Source organism: Paramisgurnus dabryanus, chromosome 9 (assembly GCF_030506205.2).
Source record: "Paramisgurnus dabryanus chromosome 9, PD_genome_1.1, whole genome shotgun sequence".
Lineage (NCBI taxonomy): Eukaryota > Metazoa > Chordata > Actinopteri > Cypriniformes > Cobitidae > Paramisgurnus > Paramisgurnus dabryanus.
The window spans coordinates 31,945,460-31,972,506 of record NC_133345.1 but is presented as its reverse complement, the minus strand read 5'-3'; the positions used below and the strand labels follow the sequence as shown (position 1 = coordinate 31,972,506).

The 27,047-nt window shown below is 38.4% G+C and overlaps 1 protein-coding gene across 2 annotated transcripts; it reads right to left on the bottom strand.

Moving 5' to 3' along the window:
• Nucleotides 1-2,726: 2,726 nt before the first annotated feature.
• homer2 (homer scaffold protein 2) lies at nucleotides 2,727-17,573 on the bottom strand. 2 transcript variants are annotated; one of them, XM_065283881.2, is made up of 10 exons: nucleotides 17,457-17,573; nucleotides 17,257-17,349; nucleotides 12,953-13,109; nucleotides 8,839-8,970; nucleotides 8,602-8,694; nucleotides 8,040-8,179; nucleotides 6,461-6,605; nucleotides 6,262-6,372; nucleotides 6,097-6,177; nucleotides 2,727-3,794 (listed from the first exon to the last, which is right to left on the bottom strand). In XM_065283881.2, coding segments are annotated over exons 2-10 (1,050 nt in total). In that variant the 5' UTR covers nucleotides 17,259-17,349; nucleotides 17,457-17,573; the 3' UTR covers nucleotides 2,727-3,605. The 2 variants fall into 2 exon arrangements, with proteins under 2 accessions (XP_065139953.1, XP_065139952.1); XM_065283880.2 differs by lacking the exons at nucleotides 17,257-17,349; nucleotides 17,457-17,573 and adding an exon at nucleotides 16,714-16,854.
• Between the last annotated feature and the right edge of the window lie 9,474 nt (nucleotides 17,574-27,047).

Genomic DNA, 27,047 nt, shown 5'->3' with positions numbered 1-27,047 from the left:
TACTATATGTTATCAGTTGCGGCCGGGATTTCTCTTCAGAGGAACGCGATTCATGCGAATTCATGATGCACACGCATCACATGTGATAAAAGACACATGTGTGTGTTTGTGTGTTCGTAACACGCCATCGAAGGGTTTATGTAAAAGACGTGTGTGTGTTTGTGCGTGCGTGCGCTGCTACACGCGCATCGAAAGGGTTTACGATAAAAGACACGTGTGTGTGTGTGTGTGTGTGTGTGTTTGTGTGTGTGTTTTTGTGCATGGGTTTACGATAAAAAATATGCGTGTGTAAGAAAGACACTGTGTCTTAAGACACTCACTTAACATTAAACTAATTACACATGAGATTAAATTGAAAGTTAGTTTGAACGAAAAACTGTTATCCAATCATAGCAGTGGGCGTTTACTTCCAAGTCGTCACTGCAGCCCGCCCATTAAAATGGATAATTTCTCTAACCAGCTTCAAAATCAGGGTACAAAATGGCCTATTACTTATTACTTTTGATGTTTTTGGATGTAAAAACCATGCAAACGTCATGAGTAGACCTCAGACAACAGTATAAAACAATAAAAATGACAGAGGAAGGGCACCTTTAAGAACTAATACTGCCACCATCACAGCCCTAGTTGATGATTGGTCTGAATGCCTCTGACGTCAGCTGGAAACATGAAGCTCCTTACCATGTTTGAAAGATTTGGTCACAATGCAATGCTAACAGGAGTTAACTCACAGGCTGTAAGTCTGAAGCGGGAGAGATTATGAAAATGTCGGTCTTTACTACATCACCAAACCCAGGAAGTAAACTGTTGTCTAAAATCCGTGTGTTTGTTGTAGTCCAAGAAAAGAGATTTACGTTGGAGACGATTACTTGCGTCATCATTTAATTTGGGGTTTGTACCTTTTGCATATCATTAACATGAACTAATACACACACACACACACACACACACACACACACACACACACACACACACACACACACACACACACACACACACACACACCAAAGGAAATTTAAAATCATGAATCAGATAATTGGTGCTCTTTAACAGAAATGCTGTGGCACGAGGAGGTTAATTGTCTGACTTCTACAGGTTGTTTTGTAGTTTTCATTCACAACCACAGATTTTATGTTCTTAAATTAGTGGTTCTCAATCTGGGGACCCCAGTTTAATGAAATTGTATAAAATACATTAATTTATCATAAATTGTGTGTAATTAATTAGCCGACAGCACTACATTGTAACATTTTTATGTTTTGTGTCATACTTTTTTTGGGGGGAGGGCATGAAGGGGTGCACCGTTCACAAGGGGGCCAATAAAGCTTGAGAACCACATAAACTGTCTTAAATAACTGTTTGAACAGTTTTGAAGTTGTCTCTGATAAAGTGTAAATAATTAAAGCAGATGTCACACCTGAAACTATAATATTGAATGATTTCTTTTAGGGTTAATGAATCGATGCTTTAGTGTGGTAGTTTGGGCTGATTCAGAGTAAAACCATGTCATTTCTTTCAGACCATTATGTGAATATTATATTAAACATGCATTAAATTGGCTTCTTTTATCTATTTTGAACTTAAACTAAACAAAAAGCTGCTTATACTCATCTGCATTCACTGACAAGACCTGCAAATAAATGTTTTATGTTTCAAACGGAGATGGCGATAAAGACGTAAACGTTACGGATTACAGATTTGAATGCCTGTTGTACATGCTGTGTCGCTGGGATTGCTTTCAGATTTCAGCCTGGCAGAACGCGTAGCAGTAGTTTTATTTTTTAAAGTGACGTACCTTACATTAAAATAGGGATGCACCGATACCGATACTGGTATCGGCCTCGATACCACATTTTCTAAAGTACTCGTTAAAAGTCCCCCGATACCTGGAATCGATGCCACGGTCTGAGAAATGTCTATGTTTGAGCGGCGTGTAAGGGGTTAATGCCTCTTGTGTTGTCCAAAGAGGCAGAGTTTACAACAAACTGGAAAACTAGTCCTTTGTTTTTTTGTTAAATTATATGACTAAAGCTGTTACCTGTCAATTTAAATCATGTTTTTTTATTAAGTACTCGGTATCGGTAAGTACTGAAATGCAAGTACTCGTATTCCAAAAAAGTGGTATCGGTGCATCCCTACATTAAAACATTATGACTTTCTTCATGGTCCACTGACTTCAGCAGGATCCTAAAGTTAATTTCTACTGAACTCTAGTTTAGTTGTTCATTTTTCCAGAATGAGATCATGAATATATGTAACATCTTTAAATTAAGCAAGATACAAAACTTTTTCTTTGTAAAATCTTATTATTAAAATAAGCAATAAATGAAGGAATAAGGGCAGCAACACTTTTTACAGTGTCTGCAGCGGTCAAGTCTCAGGCGAGGTTCTGCCGAGAGTTTATTTCACCAACTGGAGGTCCAACACAAAGATCCCACACAGCAACCTTTGTGTTTCTATGGAAACAAGGTTTGCACTGTTACCATGACATCAGAAAAATGTACTGATGATGATAGAAAGAAACAACTAGGCACAAATGTACCGCACATTCACATCTGGATCACAGTACTGACACGATCAATAGCAGCCGTGTGTGGGATGCAGGTTGCCAAGGCAACACATCCTCTCACCAATCAGAGGGCGATAGAGACGCCCACTGCTGCTGTCTGTAAGTGTTTCACAAATATTGATAATACCTTTAAAAACCTGCAGTCACACAGCACAAAGATTTTCTTCATAATCTATATTTCGACAATTATTCTTTTTTTACAATTTTGATCAACAAAAGTTTTCAGAAAGAGGGAAAGTGTCAAGTGTCTTAAAAGTTTTCAGTAAGAGTTTGTTTGTGTGTGTGTGTGTGTGTGTGTGTGTTAACAAAAATACACACATTAAATGCTCTGAAATACACCAGCCACGACATGAAGCCTAAAGAAACAAACCCGGGAAGCCGAGAGGGTCTAATGCTTTGAAAGGCAGAGATTATTCTAAAAAAAGCATAAATATAAATTAACCCATCACCCATCTGACATCACACGCACACACACACAGAGGAACAGCAGGGGTGGGAGGACACGTCACAAACACACTGAGCAAAATCTGCACCATACAAGCAAAATTTCTGGAACAAAGTAGATAACTGTAGCAGATTTGGCTCATTATCATTTAACCAGAATGAGAAAGAATATTCTTGATGTTTTCAAAAACAAAGAAACAGTGGCGTCCTGTTGCCTGAGGCGAGTATTGCACGATAGGCTGTTAAGAAACAGTTCAGCCTCATGTTAAACAGGACATTTCACCCAAACCCCATTAGAGATTTTTAATGGGTTGGTGGACACTCAAGTGCGCCACCTCCAGGCACTTTGTGATTTTGCAGTTCATGCATGTATGTGCATATCAAACAATACCACATGCATGAAGTCCTGAGATCTCACATCAGTCCAACAGTACCAGAATGCACAGATACACTTGTGTGTGTGTGTGTGTGTGTGTGACTCCTCTCATTAACCATCATTAGCCCTTTAACCAGCAGTCATAGATCACGCTCGCACACACACACACACACACACACACACACGCCCAGTGAGATAAACCGAGTGTTTGAGTCTTCAGTTATCGATGCCCAGTTTAGACATCCCCTGACGAACTTCATGTAACTCATCAATCTTTCCATCCAGAACATCCATAAACTTCTTCAGTTCCATCTTCATGCTTCTCTCTCTTTGCTGGTTGGTGTCGATTTCCGCCTGAAGAAGCTTCATGTTCTCACTCATGTCTCTGTTGGTCACTTCGGCCGCCTGCAAGACACACAGCAGAGATGTCGGTCATATTAACCAGACGCTCATTCACATAGACAAGCAGATTTAGCTCAAGGCCTATTTAGACATCACAACTCAAAATCACTGCAATGAAAAAAACATTTCTTCACTGCCCGCTTGACTTCATTGAACGTGTTTGACAGACCGCTCTGTGTTTTTATGGCCATTTTTTTATTTGTTTTGTCATGTGAACACGATGTGCTTTATCCAGTATGTATGAATAATTCTTTGTAAGGTTAAAGTTCATCTCGTGCACACGCGTGTGCCCTGTGAGAACAGTTGGTCTAAAGTTAGACACAAACAGATGGAATGCGAGCAGCTGCGATGTTATACTGAGACGTACAACATCAATGAAACCAGGGGTGGAAAGTAACTAGTACAACAACTCGTGTTACTGTAATTAACTAGTCTTTTTTGGTATTAGTACTTTTATGACTATAATTTAATTCTGTATTTTTACTTGTAACAAAGTTGATTACTTAGCTTAATTTGTACTCAAGTTACTTTAAATTTGTTACAGAGTACAGTAGTGTACAAAATATTCGTTGATGAGATTTATTTCAATGCCAAAAATGAGACGATAGCATCATTAAACATTGACATGTATATGATCAGAGCTGTGTACGGGGGGTGGTGGTCCACTGTCTATCAGACCTCACTACAGTCAACTGTTGGGTGAAACAGCAGCACGGTTATCTGTAGGAGTGGATTGAAATTTCAGATCCCTGCTGAAAGCATTGTGTTATCAGTTAACGGGATACTTTCCAGTTTGTTTGTCTGATCAAAGTATTAAAATCTGATCTAATACAAATACCAGAAAACAATGGAAAAAAATCACGTATCTTAAATATTTCCTATATTCTGGGAAAAACACAAGTGTTTCTAGTAAAGGTTGCTTACAAAGATTTATACCACGGGTCTATTGAATGCTGTATTCTGATTGGTTGAGAAATGTTTCACAGGTGTTGATTGTTTTTCTGTAAACCATACACCTGACCTGTCAAATGTCTTAAAATAACCACCAGAGCAATGTTTGTGGTATAAGCGTAATAATTGACTCCTTTGAATTATTCGAAAAGAATGCATACCCAAGGTGTAATGGCAGTCCGCTTCGCACCGTTACACCTTGGGTGTGCATTATTTTCGAATAATTCAACAGCCTGTTTTCATTTATTCCATACGTAAACACTGGCTAATCATTTTTAAACAAAACAGTTAAAGAATAACGATCAACTCGTGACACTGAAACTTCTACATTTAAAACCACTTAATTTAAAATCATTGCCGTCGGCTTAAAAGAGCTTCATGCGGGGTCGTAATGTCACCATAAAATAAAACAAATGAAAGCATATAAAACAAAGCAATTAGTCTCAATTATTTATAGATTTGTAATAGTGTGTATGTTAATACAGCTCAGTTAAAGTCTTCAGCTTCAGTGCCAGCAGTGCAGTGTTAAGATAAATGAGGGGTGCGTTACTTTCTCACTTGAGCCCTGCACCTGCACCTCAAACTGTCTGTGCATGGCTCTTTATATTCATAGAAATACACAGGCCCATTCATGTGACAAAGCAAGAATAAAATATAGATTTAAAATGCATTTTTGTTACAATCCAAATATCCTATTTATTCTTTGAATGGCATAAGTAGAGTACATTTACATTATGCATTTGGCAGATGCTTTTATCCAAAATGACTTGATGGATTGAGTGGATTACAAGGTATATATTTTTATCAACGTGTCACCTGGGTTTGAACCCATGATCTTTTGTGTTGCTAATGCAATGCACTACCACTGAGGTATAGAGTACACAGTTGTGGATTATCACAAGCACGAGAAAAGAAATCTACTTCATTTAAAGGAAACTAATGTTTTCTTATGAGTTTTCATTAGACTGTGTATAAAATGTTTGACATTTGTGAGAGATGTGAGGTTGTGCGATCTAATCTTGCTAAAGGAGCAGAGCACCATGCAAATCTTGCGAGCACATGGGCAGGTGTAATATGTGATCTGAAAACATCACAAATCGACTGAGGTCCAGGGCCAAAAATCCTGTAGTGCGAGCTGATTGCAAACAACATTCACACCAAACTGACTTCTTAGAATTAAGGGTTAGACTTTTTCTTGATTCAGACGTCACTGTCTGTTTTTGTATATTTGAAAGGTCAATCAACTCGAACCAAAATATTTTTTCATCCCACACTACTTTAATCTCATAATGAGAACAAAACCCAACTAATGTCCAGAAGCTGGTTAGAGGAGCTTCAGTAAGATCATGTTTACCTGTAGTTTGGCTGTAATGCTCTCACACTCGGCCATGAGCTGTGGAATAATTTCTGCTTGTTTTCGAAGGTTTTCTAATTCCTGAAAAACACAAACACATGTTTGTTATGACACACATACAGGTGTGGGTGTCTGTGTGTGTGTGTATGTGTTTGCGTGCATTACCTGCTGTTTGTCTTGTAGATCGGCCTCCAGCTTGTGAATCCTAACAGTCAGCTGAGCGTTTTTCTCTCTCTCCACATTCATGTCCTGACACTGAACATCCAGTTCTGAGATCTACACACACACACAATACAGTGTTTACAGATCATCTCTCATCATATTAAATAATATTTGCAGATAAAGTGTTGATGATTTGACTCACCCTGTTCTTGAGCTGACTGTTCTCCTCCTGACATTTGCTCACTTGACTCTTCCAGCTCTCTGCATTGCTGTTTGCTTCCTGTAACGCGTCCATCAGACGAGCGTTGCTCTCCGTCAGCGTCTGCAGCTCTGTCTCCCACTTCTTACTGTCAGACGTGAACACAATCTCAGTCCACTCGAACATAATCTTTGTTCAGACTACAAGTAACGCATCTGACGTCACATAGCAGCTCCTCAACTCTCAGATCTTACCAACATGCATGATCACAATACTCAAAGATTCACAACGAATATTGTCGGATAAAGTCCATGATCATTTAGACTTTGATCAAATAGATCATCTATGCGGTTGGGTATACGCACTACCGGCACATCCGGGAACTTGACTGTAAAATTCGTCACCGCCCCTTTTTGGGGGATAACAAACTAGACGTCCCATAGACTTCATACAAAATAGCGGAACAAAGCAACGTTCGTACACACCCGGCAGGCATAAATAACTTAAGAAATCACTCGGATTAAACATGTCGAGTAATTATCTGTCCCCCTGCCTGCCATAGAGCCCGAAAGATACATTAACACATTTAATTTGGTCAATATAAAAACATGTCCCTTTCATTCTCCCAGCATCAAATTTGTGTAACAACGCTATACAATGATTGCTGGAAAGTCACTAAGGCTATGTTGTATGGCTGGATGGAAAAGTGCACTCAGTACTTTAAATATAAAGACATTATATATAAATATTAAGTAACTTTCAAATACGAAGTAAAATCATTTACGGTCTTCCCTTTTGACCCAATGAGGTACGAGTAAATATCTGGGTAAGACACCTCTGGCCAATGGGGAGCGTTGTTACACAAATTTGACGCTCTGAGAATGAAAGGGATATGTTTTTATATTGACCAAATTAAATGTGTTAATGTATCTTTCGCGCTCTATGACAGGCAGGGTGGACAGATAATTACTCGACATGTTTAATCTGAGTGATTTTTTTAGTTATTTACGCCTACCGGCTGTGTACGAACGTTGCTTTGTTTCGCTATTTTGTATGGAAGTCAAAGGGAAGTCTAGTTTGTTTTCCCCCAAAAGTGGGCGTGAACCTGTTCAGAGACATTCTATGACGTTGCGCCGGTTGTGCGTATTGAATGAATGATATTATTCATTGACATTACAGGATTATGTTCCTGAGGCACTAAGGTAGATGTGAACCTTCAGATGAGTGATGGGTTTTTATGACAAACATTTCTTGAAATATTTAAATAAATTTCTCAGTCAGCTTTCCAGTTAGAAATCTTTTTATTTTATTTTATATCTTTTTTTAATATATATATTATCTCATTTAAATAATCTTAATATATTTCCACAAAGCATTGTTGCAACACAGTGCATAACTGAAAAAAGCGCTACAGAAATTTGAACTGAGCTGTAAGAAGAGAAATCTCAGCAGGTCTCACAAATGAAGACTACAGCAGATTCTAGAAAAATAATCACTGCATGTTTGGCTTTACAAGTGTGTGTGTGTGTGTGTGTGTGTGTGTGTGTGTGTTTGATATTGTGTGTGTGTGTGTGTGTGTTACCTCTGATCCACAGCAGACTTTAAAGGGTTGTTCTCGCTCTTCTGCTCTGGGTTTTCTGGTCCGACGTGATAAATCTTCTCATCATCTGTTCCATTAAAGCTGGAGGCCTGATTGGCTAATGGAGTTTCACGCCCAGATTCCTGGTGGAATAAACAACAACTAATGTAATACACAATTATATAAACTCCTATCTGACATTTTACTTTTAACACAATTTCAACGAATTAAAGGCCGGTCGGTCACGCTACAGTTTTAGTTCCCTTGACTTCCATTCATACGTATGAGAATGCGTCAGAGAAGAAATAACTTCTGATGTTTACTAAATTCCATTAAAGGAAATATTGTGTAGTTTTTTTCTTTTACTGTTTTTTTTTTTTACTCTGAGAAGCTTTTGTTAGTCCCCATAACCTTCACGAAGCTAAGATGACCAAATCAAAGCAATACTCATTAATAATAGAGAAATATTATTTTTCCATACATTTTCTGCACAAGTTGTTATTGACTACACATAGGAGATCTGCTTTTGGTGTTAAGAGAGCGATGTTGCTGATGTCACATGTACCTGTGATTGATCACTGGAGGTCTCCATCTTGTCCTGAGACTTTTCTCTGGCCAGTTTTGCCGCCTCTTTTACTTCCTGGAACTTCTCAGCGAACTGAAGATCAAGAAATTAAACTCATCAGGGTGTGTGATTGTGCATGCATATGTATGCGTTATTGTTATTGTGTATGTGTGTAATTGTGCATGCGTGTGTGACTTTCACATTGTTCAAGTGTGCGTGTTGAGTGTGTCGTCAGACCTTGGCCAGCTGTTGTTCAGAGGAAAAGCCGAGTCCAAACACGGTGTTAGCCCGACTGTCGGCCCATTGGCCAAACTTCTGTGATGTTTTAGTGAAGTTCATATTGGGAGTGATTGTGCTGTTGATAATAACCTGAAGAAATAAAGACATTTAAGCAAACACACCAACCTCAAAATACAACGTACAACAGATTAAGAAAAATCTTTAAACAATCTGACGTATGGATGACGTACTGTATGTGTGTATTTACTCATTTACCAGGAGCATCTTAACATTTAATCATACGCAAGTAAAAAGATGACGTGATATTACACAGGACTGGAGAAGCTGAAGTAAAAGTTTTTTTTTTTTAAACGTGTTCTTGTGATTATAATTGTGGTTTAAGGTTAGTTTAGCGTCTTCTGCTCTTTGAAGATCAGCTGTAGGTTTCACAAGAGAAACAAAACCTTCTGCTGTTTAGGGTTTAACACACACACACACACACACACACACACACACACACACACACACACACACACACACACACACACACACACACACACACACACACACACACACAGTTCATTTATGCCACTGTGTGTGATGTCACTTCCTTATGAAAGAGGAAACTTAGTGTTTTAAGAAGAATAAAGCATAAATCTTTTATTTACACTTCCAGGCATGGGAATAATGAGACCGTATTATTCTTTAATAATCTTTAAATCATTTATCTGGACATTTAACTGCTTGTTTGGACTGCTGTGAATAAAACTAATAAAAAATAACAAAATACTTTAAACGTAGTTTATTTATATAACAAGCAAAATAAACAATGAGTAGATTACCTAGGAAACCAAAACATTTGTTATTTTCGACGAGGTATTTGTTCAAGAGTTTAGCAACACGTCGGACCATTAAAAAAAACCTGAAACCGCAAGTAAAGTTTGGACCAGAAGCGTATCGCGTCACCCCAAGTGTGTCTGATGAAACCGTCTATACATTCGCTCTATATAATCTCAGATTTCAGATAGATTTACATTACATCTCATTTATGCATTTGGCAAATGTTTTTATAAAAAGCGACTCATAGTGCATTCAAGATATAAATGATTTCCTTGCTAACACAACACAGTTGAGCTACAGGAGCACTTCAGTCTTCATCCTCTGTCATTAGATGGGTTATGGTAATGTGTCAGAGGACCTCTCGGTTGAATTTGGTTTCTCAAAGTTTTATCTTCATCACTCACTTGCTCACTGGGATGCCGAATGTTCAAACAAGTACAGAACTGATTGTATAACAGGGTTTACATGTAAAACATTCATATAGCTTCAACCTAGGGGTGGGCAATATGACCAACATCTTATATCACCATAGGATTCATTTTAAATCATGATAGCGATATGTATCATGGTAGGTTTTTTAATCTTTTAATAAGGTTTTTATGTTATTCAAATATTATTTAATGCCATAACATTCTCACAAAAAAACTTATACAAGCATAAAAAAGAAGATAAAAACAAACAAAACTCAAGCTCACTGAAGATAGAGAGTCAGTGATGAAAGAATGATAATAAATAATAATGTATGTACACTTATTATTATTATTATTATTATTATTATTTTTCTTATTATTTATTATTATCATTATTTCATCACTGACTCTTTATCTTCAGTGAGCTTGAGTTTTGTTTGTTTTCATCTTTATACCTATACGTCTATACATACGTCTCTCTCTCTCTCTGTCTATATCTTATTAAAGGTAGAAAAGTGATTTAGTCAAGTGCAGTGAGAGATTTTCTCCCACTGTTTGATTAACATGAGTAACAGACAGGAGCAAAATTAGGTAACTTCCCCTTTAAGAACAAAGTCCAGATTCAATATACTGTTACACATGCCTTTTTTTATTTCAGCTGTTTACTTTCTCTTAAGACCTAAATGATCACCTGGGCAGCGGATGCGCGATTTGCATGCTCCTCTCACGCAGAAACAGCGCACGCATATAGCACTGTTGTTTGTGTTTCAAAACTGCCATGCTTAAATACATGTACAAATGTTAAGTTTTTGTGACCACGCGCACAGCAAAGTGACGTGGGGCGGTAACCTTTTTAGTGACGATGGTCCAAAATCTTGGACTATCATATCTACCCACCCCTACTCCAACCGTACTGTACCATCTATTAGACGCTAGTAAATGTGGTGGCTGGAAAAATCATTTAAATATCACACACATCTGAACCCTAACTCCCTAGAGTTTACAACACAGAGAAACGAAATCCACCCAAGAAGAGTAGTGTGGGTGTCATTCACATTAACACACATGTTCAGTGTTTCCTCATGTATCTGTACCCAGAGAATGACAACAGCAGGTGTGTGTGTGTGCGCGCGCGTCTCAGCAGGTCTGTGCTGTGACATCATCACTGCTGCCTTCATACTGAGGGACCGATCCAAATCTCCATGGCAACATGAACTGTAAACCCACTGCAGAGGGAGACCCTCTCAACACCGTGTGTGTGTGTGTGTGTAAATATGATCTGGATTTTTTATTATCCGCTGTGTAGTAGCGAGAGCTCTTCCTGCAGCTAAACTGAACGAGTCTGCTGCCTACAACACCAAGATCATGGTTTGTTTCCTATGAAATCTACTTACCAATACATTCAAAAGCAGGTTAACTATTATGTTAACTGTGTGTGTGTAGCGGTTCTCAACTCCAACAACAGCTTTTCAATTAATGATCAACAACAAACATTTATATGACAAAACAAAAATGAAAAGAAATCGATTTGACGTTTTACCCGCTGTACTGAACTCTGACTTCTGTACCGTTAAACCCCCAGTAAAAGCTTATTTCACATTGAGGCTGTTTACACTTGGCATTAATATTCATTTCCGTCGATCGGATCACAAGTGGATGACGTTAATGCAGGTGTAAACAGTGTTTAAACGTTTTGCGCTTGTCCACTTTCAACCAAATTCAGGGGCTGTTTACACTTGGTACCAAAATGTGTTTACGTCAATCGGATCACAAGTGGACAAGAGAGATGCCTTCTGTTTACACCTGGTATTTAAATCGGTTTCTTTTGTCCACTTTCGAGCGCTTCTGTCCTGATTACTTTGAGGGGTGGTCTGTGAAGAGTCCGCTGCTTGTGTTGTAAGTAAACATGCTGCACAGTGTTTTGTACGTGTATATGTTAGGATTGTGCAACTTTCATGTGCTCGCAAAATGAAATACACGAAGATCAGCCGCTTTAGTTTTATCAATGAAAGCCTAAAGATAGCGCTGCACAGAAAAATATTTTTATATTTAATTAATAAGCTACATAATGCCTCTAACTGCACAGAAAACGGAAAAAAAGGAAACCAAGGCCGAAAACCGAAACCCCGAAAGAAATCGTTATGCCAATTATTAGTACAATTGCATTTATGGCTATCACTGTGTACTAACTTTACTAGGGGTGTGTGACGGATCACAAATCTCACAGTTCGGATCACATTACAGTTTTTGAGGCACAGATCAGATTATTTTTCGGATCACCAAAAAGCGGGTGGGAAAAATCTAATAAACAAAGAAATTGCAAACATTTATAAAAAAAGAACAAAGTTTTACATTAATAAGGTCTGAAATTAGCATTAGCATTAGGTACAGAAATCAAATTAAATGAATCATAACACAATAAATTAAATATATTATTATTTTTAGAGCTATTTGTCTCTTTGTCATGGGTTGTTTGATTAACATGAATGACACAGACTTTAGTAGGTTAATCTGACTGTAATCTATACATACACTTAAGACATAAACAAATATTTTTATTAGAAAAAGAATACTGTGGAGATAATTTTGTTTATATTTGCCCTGTCAATAACAGAGAGATTTTATGTTCGCTTGTTTTGTTTTTTTAAACGCGTCTCTCTCGTATGTGCACTATTGAGGGCACACACAGAGACGGAGGGTGAATCCCAAACAGCGCAACAGTCGCTCCACATAAAAACGTTACGTTGGGTTTCATTGCTTTATTTGCCAAATGTAAGTTAATGGATTACAGCATGAGACACATTAGCGCGACTCTCTCTAAAGTTTACACATCAAGACATGCTGCTTAATCTTTATTAGCATTAAAAGATGACCTCTCTGACCTTTGACCCATCCACACTGATGATGCGATAGCTGTTACGTGTACTGTCATAGAAATATGACACCGTAACAGCCTGTTTGCTGGCTGGAACCCAGTTCTTCTTGGTGCTGGGGTCGATCTGGAAGACATGAGCTCTGGTGGTGAAGATGGGCTGCTCCCTGACAGACACACAAACACAAAGACCGCATCAGTGTATGGATCACATATAGCTGTACTTGATAAAAGACAGGTCACAGTGTACAATCAGATATTTCGGTTTCAAAATTACAAACCCTAATGACTGTTTACGATCCTGCTTATCAATCAAATACTTTATACATTCATAACTGGATATTACAGATTAATGTGAGTAAAATCAAATGATCTGTGAGATTAAAGCGATAAATCAGGGAAATATTTTAGAGACAAGATTACAGATCTCAGATATCAAATTCAGTGATAATATTTCATGATGCTCCAGACTGTGCTCTTCTATCTGGTCTGAATTTGAGCCCATGGACCTGGCCACACTTATGGATATATTCAGTAAATTAAAACATACTATTTGTCCCCAGGATGTGATTCCACACCTTTTTCTCTGCCAAATTATTAACACTGTTGGTCCAGGTCTTTTAATGTTTATTAATAAATGCTTGTCTACTGGCTCTTTCCAGAAAAGATCTAAAAAATGCTGTGGTGACACCTTATTTAAAGAAACTGAATCTTGATTCGGCTGTATTTTCAAATGTTTGTCCCATTTCTAATTTCCTTTTATTTTTAAGATACTTAAAACAAATTTATTGACTCAACTGCAAATGTATCTGAACATAAATTGAACGTAAACCATGTACAGGAAACATTCCAGTCTGGTTTTAAAGCACTACTGAATCTGCTTTGTTGAGCGTTTCAAACGACATCTTTATGCAAACTGACTTTGGAAGATCTGTGGCCCTTAGTTTTATAAGATCTTAGCTCTGCCTTTGGTTTAGTTGATCATGAGATACTATTTGCGCGATTAGAGAAAGCTGTGGGCATTCGTGGCACTGTTTTTCATCCGCTCTTACCTGACAAATAGATGGTTCAATGTTAGCATAGGTCAATACTCCTCTTTTTCTATAAAGCTTACATGTAACTCTGGAGTTCCTCAAGGATCAATCCTTTATTATGCTTTTTCTTTCTCAGCTTATAAGGCTATATTCATGTAGAGTTTTAAGTCTAATTATACAAGTTAGAGAAGAAATGTTGTTTGAAATTGATATATGGCATTTATTCTGGCATGCAGTGATGCAACAACCCATAATGCTGAATTACTATATAATATTTAGAGGTATATTTAACCAGGTAGGACACCACTGAAGTCCTAAATGTGTAAAATGTGTCATTTTTATAGAGGCATCGCCCTTTTTTGATGACATATCCTCTTGTAGAGCAGAAACACAGAGATGAAGTGACGACAGTCATGTGACTCAACCCCATCACATCACATTTCTGTGTAACTCAACGATCACAATGACGAGGATCACTACTCGCCTTAATCATGCCAAACAATCTAGAAGATTCCTAAGTCTCAACAGAACCATGCCTGGAATGCGGTTCTACCAGGACACAGAAACCCAACCTGAACTCTAACCTCATACGACTCAATGAGCTGTGATCTAATTGGAACAGACAGTGAAGTGCGGGCGGAGCTCTGTGTTGTTATTGGACACGACACACATTCCATTCTGCCTGTCGACCTGCTTGAAAATATTAATGAATCATCTTAGTTTCTATTAAAGTTACTATTAGCATGACATTTCATCCCAACATTACTGCTGGTTATTAACACTCAAATAAACATGGATTCTGGGACTTACGTGAGCTAGACGCACTGTGTTTGGACTGACCAGAACATCAGGTCACTAATCATGTTAACTTTCAATTTAATCCACAACGATCACATCAAGACATCTTGTGTATGATGAAAGTAAATCACTGATAACACCAGCCCAACTGAGAAAGGCATTCACAATCTAGCAATGTCATTCGAACAGCAAGCTCCAACACGAGGCCCAGCGCTAGACTGAATCAATATCTGTTCATTTTAACATGCCACAGGCAGTCAGTAGGAGTTGCATTTTATGCATTTGGCAAATGCATTTATCCAAAGCGACTTTATGCAAAATAAAAATACATTTTATCAGGATGGATGTTCCTTGGGATTCGAAACCATGACCTTTACGCTCTGGCAGTTGAGCTACAACCTCCACCAATGTGTGCTTTCTGAGCAAGCATGCAGTGTCTTACATTTACAGATTACAAGCATGAGCTGCCTATCAGAATCAGAATGAGCTTTACTGCCAAGTACATTGACGTGCACACCGGAGGATTTTGTTTTGGTGACAGGAGCTTCCAGTGCAGAAGACAGCCAACACAGTGCAAACATGTTGTAGACATACATAGGAATTACACAGTCAAATCAAAGAAGACAATAACATATTCCTGCATTGCTAGTTTAAGTCATTTACTTTGGCTCCCCCAGAGCAGCAGCAGATGGTTGTGACCAACACCATCTGCTGATCGAAGCTCCTGTCCTCACTGGACACTTGCTGTCATTTACCAGCCAGTAACTACTATGGTTAAGTTTATTGGTGTGGTCTCCAGAAACACACAAATGCTGTGACGCATGACCTGCAGTTGCTTTGCAGATGTGACACATTTCCACGAACGTAATTGGAGATTAGCCGGAGGGTGAAGGTCCGGTCTCTTGAACGGGCTTTAAATAGCCACTCCAGTGTAACGTCTCATTTAAACCCCAGCGAACAGGAAGAGGATCCCTACAGCCGTCTACATGTGACCCTGACAGACGTCAAGGCTTCGCTACCTCAACGTTCTGTGCTTTAGGTTTCCAGCCTGACAGTTTCTGCCGTCACAAACAACAGATCATTCATTTGACACTGTGACGGTTTGTGTGGTGAATGAGGTTAATCTATAACCAAAGCCTGAAGCCCAAGCCCAATTCATTCATTCATTCATTCATTCAAACAAACTCACAGTGTCAAATGGCAGACGTGTTACAATCTGCAAACTTATAGAAACCCTCGAACATGTGGACCATTAGAGTTTTGTCTCAGTATAGGAACTGTACAGATAATATCTGGGGTATTTAATCAAAGGGGTTTGATTTAGAGCATATGAATGAGTCTGACAAGAACACACTTCTTAAAGCAGAGACAAACAATAACATACAAGACGGTTTAAATCTTGTGTCATAAAGTTAGGGTGAGAGAAACACATCTGACCGCACAAACTGGTCCTTCAGCTTTCTTAAGAAACCCAGCAGCACACGTTTAAAGCTGAACACACACACACACACACACACACACACACACACACACACACACACATTTTCTCTCTCTCTCTCTCTCTTTAAAATGTCTATTCGATTTGAGACAGTAAGTTGATAAGATGTTTATGAAGGAGAGCTGCTCAATAAGAACGCGAAAAATCACCTGCTGTACACACACATTCTCTCTCTCTCTCTCTCTCTCTCTCTCTCTCTCTCTCTCTCTCTCTCTCTCCCTTCATTTCTAAAAACAAGTTACAAGGCTACAAAACTAAATTCAACAATCCATCCATAAATTTACTTCACATACAGAATAAATATTCACTGGATTCGTTCAAATATTGTTTCACGTCTGATTTTACACAAACTTTATACAACCTTGTACTTTGTACTTTCATAAAGAAATCACTGCAATCAAAAACACAACAGTTAAAGCGGTTAAGCAGTAAATCACTCACCCCATTTCACTGACTGCAGATCAGATCTGTTCTCGGTATTAAACCTGTTCAGCAATAACAGCTAAAATATATCGCGCATGGATCGAAATATTCCGACAAAACCGCACTCCGGTCTCAAAGACGCGTAAGTTTCAGCTGCTTTGATCTGCTTGTACTGATGGAGAGAGAGAGAGAGAGACGCGCCGCGGATCATCCCACACACGCTCACAACCCACACATCGCAACACACACACACACACACACACACACACACACACACACACACACCGCAACACACACACATCGCAACACACACACATCGCAACACACACACATCGCAACACACACACACACACACACACACACACACACACACACACACACGTGGTGTCGGTGTTTGTCATGATTCAGTGTTCATTGGCCATCACAAATATAGCGAAGCGACACACGCGCAAGCATTTATTAATGTTTGCCTTTACACCTGTGTCGACACAAGTCAAATCTTTGATAAATTGGTTGGTATTGTTTGCACGTTACTGAAGTTTAAAAGTTATGAACACTTACATATCTGCAGAACGCCAAATATTCCGCTGCACGAATCCGCGTCAACTGATCAACTGATCTGCATTATTCATTAATCCACCGAAAACAAACCCGCTGTCAAAACAAAACCGATATTTATTCGTGGACACTCACACAACTTCGAACTCCTATAAAATATATATTAATTGCACGTGAGTTGTAGAATTTTAAAATATACATACATCAGTTGTCATGCGTGTGAACGAAATGGTAAACCCGGAACCTTTGGAGAAGCCACGAGGGAGAGAAATAAGAGTTGCACGTCACGTGTTGCAGTATTATTAGTCGTTTCTGCAGGTGGGGTCACCGCTCGTCTCGTTCACTCATTCATTTTGCACGTCGCTTCAGTTGTTTATCTCTGAATTATTTAGGCATGTCTAGCGACACGGACTATGACACAAGGTTCGCGTCCCGGTTTAGCGCGGAGGACGCAGAGTTTCAGCGGTACAGGCAGCGCGCACCCGACACACCGCCGATGCTTGAGGACTGGAGAACACGTGGACGCAGAGATAACCGGTAATGAAAGACAGAACCTGATGTCTTATTAAATACATTAACCATTGCCTGATCAATACACGTTTGTATTATTTCGGTAGAGCCCCGGAGCAGCGGCATCGTGGGGGCTACAACCGCGGGGACCGGCGCTGGCCTGAACGCAGTGATGAACGGAGGTCCGGTCACGATTCCTACGGCCAGAGGTCGCATTACCGTCATCTGTGACCCTTCATGACCCATGCCGTTCACTCCATCAGTTTTCTAGTGTGCTGTATCGTAGTCACGGACAGGCTATTATTATTATTATTATTATTATTATTATTATTGAAATGGGCTGCTTGTTTGGTCTCATAGAACTTTAATCGTTGTGTAAATATAATGTCATTAAACAGTAACTGTAACTTCTGCCACTTAGTGAAACTCCTTGGTCTTTCATTGCTGCTACAGTAAACATATTTACGAAATGGAATGGAACCCTAACATGTAAAATGTGTAGAATAGTGGAGTATAAAAGCTTTGAAAGTGTAAACATAACATAAATCTGTGCTAAGAATCCAATAGGTTTTGAATTTTCATTCAGCTTGTAGAGCATGTGTATAAATGTGATGTGATGCTTGTACACAGTAATCTCTCTCTCCCCTGCAGCACTACGGTGACCTGCATCAGATCTAAATGTGTATGTGAGATGATGCGTGACATTAACACAAGTGTGTGCGGCTGATGTTCATCTATTTTTATCCTTTCAGCCTCAGGCACGTGCATCTGCACACTGCTACAGTCTTCACAACTGTCCAATGCACTTGAATAGATTGTAATTGTTTGCAATTGTAATTGTATTAAGCCGATGCAATCATAAATGCATTTTCATATTATATTCAGCAGTCTTTTTTTGTAGTCCAGTCTGGTTTGGCCACCAAACCGCCATAGTAGAGAGTATGGACCGCCGAGAGAGAAGGTTATTGGTGTGCCCTCGCCCTCATGAACATTTAACTGACCGACAATGAGTCTCTTACTTTATACTCCCACTGTTTAGAATGACAGGTCATTGCATGGGTGATTCTCATGAAAACTTGGTTTTAAAAATGTCAAGCATGAAAATGTAAAAATTGCTTAAATTTACTTTTTTTTCCCACCAGACATTGAAAAACAAAGTCAATGGGAGTAAATGGGAACATTAATTTAAACACTTTTACTTATCATTTAACACTTTTTGTAACATAATTTAAAAAATTTGTTTCACCTTTCATTACCGCAACAGTCAGAAAACATCAACACTGACATATTTTCAAAATGACATGACAAACCTGAAAGAACATAATTTGGAGATTCTGCACATGAATTTAAAATCAAAGTATTATGCTTCTATTAATTAAATTAACATTTAATAAGCATCTGTTGCGGTAATGATTATCAAAATGTCGTGTAAGCATTCTAACAAGACAATATTTCAAATTAACTGTAAAAAAATTATCTTACCTGGTAGCCATCTTGAAGTAACTGGTCAAAATCAAAATCAAACTTTATTAAAATTTTGTATGTGTGCTTAAACTGTTCTCAAAAAGTGTTGCGGAGGAGGAGAACATCGGGCATGGACACATCATTTTCCTAATTTTTCTTCATTATTTTTATACATGAATATTCAGTAAATATTTTTTCTGTCATCTAAAGTAGTCTAGCAAAACATCCATTTATTTTTTTTCTAAATATTTTTGTGTTAATTTGATTAAATTAAAACATAACGCATGTTCAAACACAGCCGGACACATTGCGTTAATGAGAATTTCAGCAGAAAATGAGATAAAATTGATCAATTATCAATTCTTATGTTGAAATCACACATTGTGCAAGGTAGAACACAGTATTGTGTTAATTCTGATGCTTTTTAATATTACTATATTACACATTTTATAGCTAAAATCATTAGTGCCGTGGTGTTTCAATGGTTTCGTGAGAATCACCCGCATATTTCCTACCCAGTCTCATGTAGATGCATATAAATTCCAGAAAGTTTGAAAACTTGTGCAGTACATAATCAAAGTTACAATTTTACGTGCATAGGATACACCAGTCCTTCCCGTTCATTTAATATGGCACATCTTTTTATGTATTGGTTTCTCTTTAACAATTTTTGCTTGGGTTTGGGGTTCGATTTGGGATTTCCTTTAGTATGTTATTTACATAGTTGATTTGGTACATTTCTCGAATCATCCTCCACATTTGCAAAACAATAATTTCTCAAAACAATTTGTACAAATAGCAAAACACCATGGATAACCTGCAAAAGCCAGTTTCTTACTTAAAATCCTTAGTTCATCTCCCAAAAGTAAATATGTGTGTCAATGAACATGTCAGTGCCATCAGAATGACAAGTCATTGTGTACGGATAAGAGGGATGTTCGAATGGCTTAAATTTTATGACGGTTATTGTATTGTAAATTGAACACATTAGTGTAAGTTATGTGGGAGTTTGATTGCAAGAGACTGGACAAAATTTACATTTATGCTTTTACTGTTTGTACTGTAATTTATTGACAGACCATATGTTATTGCCACACAGAAAGGATAAGACAGCACTGCATAGCACAAAGAAACAAAACAAAAGTAGAATTGTGAACATAGGACAATCTCCTTATAGGGAAAACTGTACATGTAGTGCTATGGGCTGCCAGTGAAAGTCAAGTAGATGTCCAACCATAGCCCAAAAATAGACAATGCGTATACTTTTAGAACATGCAAAAGAAATGAAAGCAAACCCCTTAAACAACTGTCAACTTTGCTTACATGTTAGAATATCATACATCTTTATATTACATCTTCAAGTTATTTTGGCAAAAATGGCATGTTATCAAAATCAAGGTTATTTAGGGTAGAAGTGGGTTACAGTATAGCCGGACTGTAATGGGTCTATAGTTAGCCATCATTTCAACATCTTAGTTTTTGCTTTGCCGGCGACGTTCCTGTCTATTATAGAAAGTCAAGATTGACCTGGGAGCAATTGACCAATTCAGGACAGATTTAGAAAAAAACGTCTAATGGAAATTTATAGAAATATGTTTGACCAAACCCTGTATTATGACAACTTGTTCAACTATTTTGCATGTAAAGACTTGTACTATGAAATAATGCCTAAATGTTGTGGGGGCTGAGACTATTCAACAGAGACCCATTATATTACATTTTTGATCAACATGACATAAGCAACTGATAATGTAGGAAAAAGCAGAGAATTGTACATAATCATTTCCGTGGATGTACCAAGCATTTTCAAAACTGTTTCTCATTTCTTTGAACAAGTGACACGATGTGAGAATTGAACCGGTAGTTTTGAGAATTTCAATTCTGATCTGAGAAATGTACTAAAGCCAGTGAGAAAAACTGTAACATATAGGTTTCTCCATGTTTTTGTCTATTTTTTGGCCATGTTCTCTTGCAATTGTGGTTAGAATTGGGGTTTGGGTTGGGATGTTATATTATTTAACAAAAAGTTGTTCCAAGCCCAAGCGTCAATGATTTAAAAAAAAGAGAAACCAATACATAAAACGACACAAAAAGATGCGCCTTATTAAGTGAACAGGAAGGACTGCCGTATCTTATGCATGCAAAATTTGAATTTGGCGTATGTATTGCATGAGTTTTCACACTTTGTACTATTTATACTACCCTCTATATGTGAACCTGCTTGTGAAATCCAGGTTAAAGGCCTGGGGCCCATTTCAGTAAGGAGGCATAATCAACTCTGAGCTAAAAGTTGGAGACGTGACCCGAGGCCATGTTTACATTAATGTGTTTTCCTATTAAAACGCATTACTTTTGCTGCGTTTTCGCCTTTATATTTCATTTGTCAAAAGTAGATTGACTCTGAGTTAAGCGCGTACACAACCACTATGAAAAGCCATCATCAATGGAGCTCCTATATTATGATTTAGCATGGCAACAGCACGTGACAAAGAGGTCTGAAAGCTTTCACTACTAGTTAAAACAAAGTATTGCAGCTAAAATGAAATTAGGAATGAGACTTGGACATAAAAGGATACCCTACTTCACAAAGGTTTGACATTAATAAAACCAAAATACACCAAGCCGGTATTCAAACTCAGGTCGCTGAAAGTATGTCTGCCCTGACCCCTGCGCAAAGCACTACCTACTAGACCAGTGGCTCTGTTGAACAAAATCATATGTAAAGGCAACTGTTCAGATGTAAAAGCACAGCCAAAAAGTTGATAGTCATTTAAGGATGAGTGTTGAAATATATTAAAATTGAATGCAAAGAAAAATTATACTGCTCAAATACTGCAACATCATCATCTACAGGATCCTCGTGAAATGAATGACAAGTTCTTGTGTCAAGACAGTCAGATTGTTTAGTCATGTTATCAATGTAACAGTTTACTCTGGAGGGATGTTCTGATGTAAACTATGGCTAAAGTTTTGACGACAAGTATTGTAAATTGTAGGTGCACCTTAGTGAAAGTTATGTGGGAGTTTGATTGCAAGAGACTGGACAAGATTCACAATTACGCTTTTACTGTTTGAACTGTAATACGTTGACAGACCATGTTATTGCCCCACAGAATGGATAAGACAGCACTGCATAGCACAAAGAAAAAAAAACCTACATTAGAAATGTGAACATAGGACAATCTCCTTATAGGGAAAACTGTACATGCAGTGCTGTAGGAATTACACTGAAGTCTTCCTACCTCCTGACCCAGCAAGCATGTTTGGCTAAAACAAGGCTAAATTTGGGTTGCCAGTGAAAGTCTAATAAATGTCTAACCATAGCCCAAAAATAGACAATGCATTAGAACAGAAAATGAAAGAAGAAACGAAATCAAACAACTAAAACCCATTTTGACTTCGCTTGCTGGGGACGTGTCTGTTTGTTTTCACCTGGGAGCAATTTACCAATTCAGGACAGATTTAGAAAAAATGTCTGATGGAAATATGTTTGACCAAACCCTGTATGACAACTTGTTCAACCATTTTGCATGTAAAGACTTATACAATGAACTAATACTTAAATGTTGTGGGGGGGGGGGGGGGGTGAGACTATTCAACAGAGACCCATTATATTACATTTTGATCAACATGACATAAGCAACTGATAATGTAGTAAAAAGCAGAGAATTGTACATAATCATTTCCGTGGATGTACCAAAGCATTTGCAACTTGTTCAAAGAAATGAGAAGCTACTTTTTTAATGTGCACAAGTGACACGATGATGTGAGAATTGAACAGGTAGTTTTGAGAATTACAATTCTGATCTGAGAAATGCACTTGAGTGACTGAGAAAAACTAGACTAAAAAAAAGTGCAAAACTAATACTAAAGAAGACATCAAAGCACATGATCTGACATAGGTGCCGATTTAAATCGTTTAGATAAAGTTTTAGATGCTAGATCTTTCTAAACCATTGATAGTTTTTAGTCTCGAGACCTCAGAGAAGATCTAAACTTTGATAAAAATAACGTCAAAACGTTTAAATGTTATTTTTATTGAATGTCGGTCAGGTTCCCCCATTACAATCGCATTGCACATCAATCAGCATTTATATGCCTGGGGCACGTTCATTCTCACACCGGTGCACAACATTTTGCTATGGTTTCCGGGTTGAACGACATGTTTTCTGGAAACGGTGTGCAACAGGGCTGCGTTCAGCCCCGACAGAACGTTGCACAACTATTAAACAGAAACAGTGATGCATTGAACACCCTGTTGTGATGACGCAAGAGTTGCAACTACGGTAGCTGAGAGGCCATTCTTTGTGTTCTTTTTTAAATGTTTCTAAAGCCTGATGAAATCGTTATAAATGTGTGTTTAATACTGTAAAATACCCTCGATGTTACAGTCACTGACTATGCCGTCCAGAATGAAAGACAACATTCCAACTTGAACCCATTGAGCGAGCTGTCTCTTTACTACCGCGTGGTTTTATACATCTTGCCGCTGATTGGGCCGACATTTCTGACACACCCACCAAACAAGAGAAAACGCTTCTAAAACCTGTTGGATTCCGTTGCACACCGTTTCCAGGAAACATGTCGTTCAACCCATAAACCGTAGCAAAACGTTGCGCACCGGTGTGAGTTTGAACGTGCCCCAGGTTTTAGATGCGTTTTCTCTTGTTTGGTGGGTGTGTCAGAAATGTCGGCCCAATCAGCGGCAAGATATATATTAACCACGCGGTAGTAAAGAGACAGCTCGCTCATGGGTTCAAGTTGGAATTGTCTTTCATTCTGGACGGCATAGTCAGTGACTGTAACATCGAGGGTATTTTACAGTATTAAACACACATTTATAACGATATCATCAGGCTTCAGAAACATTTAATAAAGAACGCAAAGAAAGGCCTCTCAGCTACCGTAGTTGCAACTCTTGCGTCATCACAACAGGGTGTTCAACGCTGTGCCTAGCCTCGCAAGGAAGTGACTTGTAAGGGATAACTGTGTAAATGTTTATTGACAGTCAAGCTATTGTTGTGTTTATTCATGTGCTTTTCTCTGTGGGAATATTTCTTATTTCTGTAACTTATGTGATTTATGTTTTGTTTAGTTCTCACGGCATGTTTTACGACATTTTTGATGGCATATTTTGATGGCATCGAGGATGACTAATAAATGCCCGTAAAGAAGGACGCTTTGTGTCCGTGTCTATTAACTGGAGGGAGTTATAACTAGTCCTGCCAAGGAAGTATCCTTGCCAGTTGCCATTGAGAAACGGCCCGTTTCAAGGAAACATGTCGTTCTCAATCCGGAAACCGTAGCAAAACGTTGCGCACCGTTTTGAACTTGAACGTGTCATAGGGCTTAAATCGGGGGCGCGTTCAAGCTTAAATGCTAATTGGACCAGTAAATGGAAAGAGACATCAATGGGTCTGACAGAAAAACTGACCAATCACATTGTTCCTCTGAATGCGTGTGAGCTCCGCCCCATGTGGGTAATGGGTATCACCACCAATCAAGTCGATGGAAAATCCAGCTGATAATAGGTGTGTTCGAGATCATTCGGCGCTGCGCAGACCGATCGGCGAGGTTTGCCGCTTGCAGTCGAGGGAGGAACTGGAGACGGAGCCGTCAAGCCGGACACCTGCTGCTTGCCGTAGTGACGTGTGCGCCGTGTTTCCTTGTTTTTAATCGCAAATGAAGTGAATTAAAAGCTGAATTTCATAAAAACAAACCTTTTAATAAAAAGTTGCAACCAGAAACATTTTATATCGAATATTTTAATTGCTGCTTATACTGTATACCCGAAAATAACGGGAAACAAGCCTATATTATTAAAATACCAATAGAGTTTGTTATATTCATTTTTATTTTATTACACGACACAATATAACATATTTAGGCATATTAAAGTGTTTTTTCCTGTTTTAAAACATGAATTTATAATGTTTATAAGTGGAACTAAAGGTTGGATTAAACTTGAAACGCACGTGATCGTTGTCATCAATGAGGCGACCAATCCCGTAAAGCTGTTACGTCATCACAACTCCGGGCAGCCGCTCTGGAGAAGCTGCACCGGCTGAGCTAGCCGGCTACTCTCGAAACGCTCTCGCGGTACTTAAAAACCATATGACACAGTCACGTGCCTGCAGCGCCAGCTGAAGTCGGACAAAAATACTAACCGGAATGCACTGCTTCAAGTCAGCCGCCGATCGGTCTGCGCAGCGCCGCATGAAGTTTTATACCGTTTAGCGCTTTGCACGTTTTGTAGTTGTCAAGCTTTATTTGAGAGAAGTCATTGTCAATCATTAGATTTACTCAGCGATCATCACACACATTTGCTGTAATTCTGCATAATGTTTATTACTGCTCGTTATATGCATGTCATCTTTCTTTATATTACTATGACATTTGCTTGCTTGCTGAAGTGTCTGTCGCTAATTTGCTTTGCTTGTCTTTGTGCGTTATGATGAGATATATGAGCAGTGTCTGTCAGTCAGGTGTTTGGTGTCTGGACTGCGCGTCAAAGTAAACCCAACCAAAATGCTTTGAATCCGTCAGTCAACTTCCATAGTGGAGGTCTAGCAATAATCTGACGGGTTAGTGGCTATAACATGTAAAAACATGTGCTGTGTATAATCATAAGTGCCCAAAACTGGTAGTTTTTGTACACATCTCAATTGTTCTGCTGTTAAGATTGAATTTAAATTGAAAATGGACCGGATTCACGCGGTGCTTAGCAGACCAATCAACGTATAATTTCGCGATATTTTGATGTCATATGACGATCTGTCTGCGCAGCGCTGCATAAATTTGAGCACATAAGGAAAATGATCTTCAAAGTTTTCCTGGAGAGCTTCTTTCCTGCATATTTTAGTTCTTAAACCCTGCTCCTCCAACACCGGTATTACTGAACAACTTGATTAGCTGATTTAGACCAGTGTTTGACTGGGATTGGAGGTGAACTATCAGGAAAGGGTTAGAAACCACTGATGATCTAGTAATTACATAACAAATAGCGCCCTCTGGTGGCAGTCATGTTGAAATAAACATATTTGAAGTGTAGACTGCACAGCCCCATGCGTGCCCATTTAAATGGCTGAACTCTTAAAGCACGTCATTCATATAATGATATCATTTCTCTGTGCTTTTTACACTGCTGTTTATGGTATTATTGCAAATTCCTTATGTAGTGTCAAAGCCCGGCTCTTATATGGCTTTCCACTTCTTTTAAGGCCCATTTTCTTATAAGAAGGAAAGGCATGTCTAGTTGAATATGATGCCTTTTATTGTTCAAATTAACTTCATGGTTGATTATGAGGACAAGATATTTTCACTCATGCCACCTTTAAATAGGCAACATATTCTAATTTTAATGTAAACAAATTTATTGTGGCAGAATTTTTTATTTACTCCCCTGAACATTTTGGCTGTTTTTCCAATATAACTTGACTTTCCAATCTGTGCTCTGTGTGATGCTCTTTCTCTCTCTACACTGAAAATCATCACACACAAGCATAATATATTCAGCCAGGTTAATACAAACATGGACAGCTCTAGGATTAAGTTAGGACTATAGGTCTTGGTTATGTTAGAACAAACATACCTTGAAAAAACATTACAGGTGTGCATCTTCATACCAAACAATGGCTGGATGTTATTAACTTTTGAAACTTACTTCATAAAAAAGTACGCCAATGCCTGGGTCTCCTCAGAAAACTAAGTTGTTTTAATATTAGCCCGCAGACCCTAACTATGTTATATCAATCAAAGATTGAAAGTATCCTCACATATAATATTGTTTCATGGTACGGTAATCTAAAATTAAATGATTG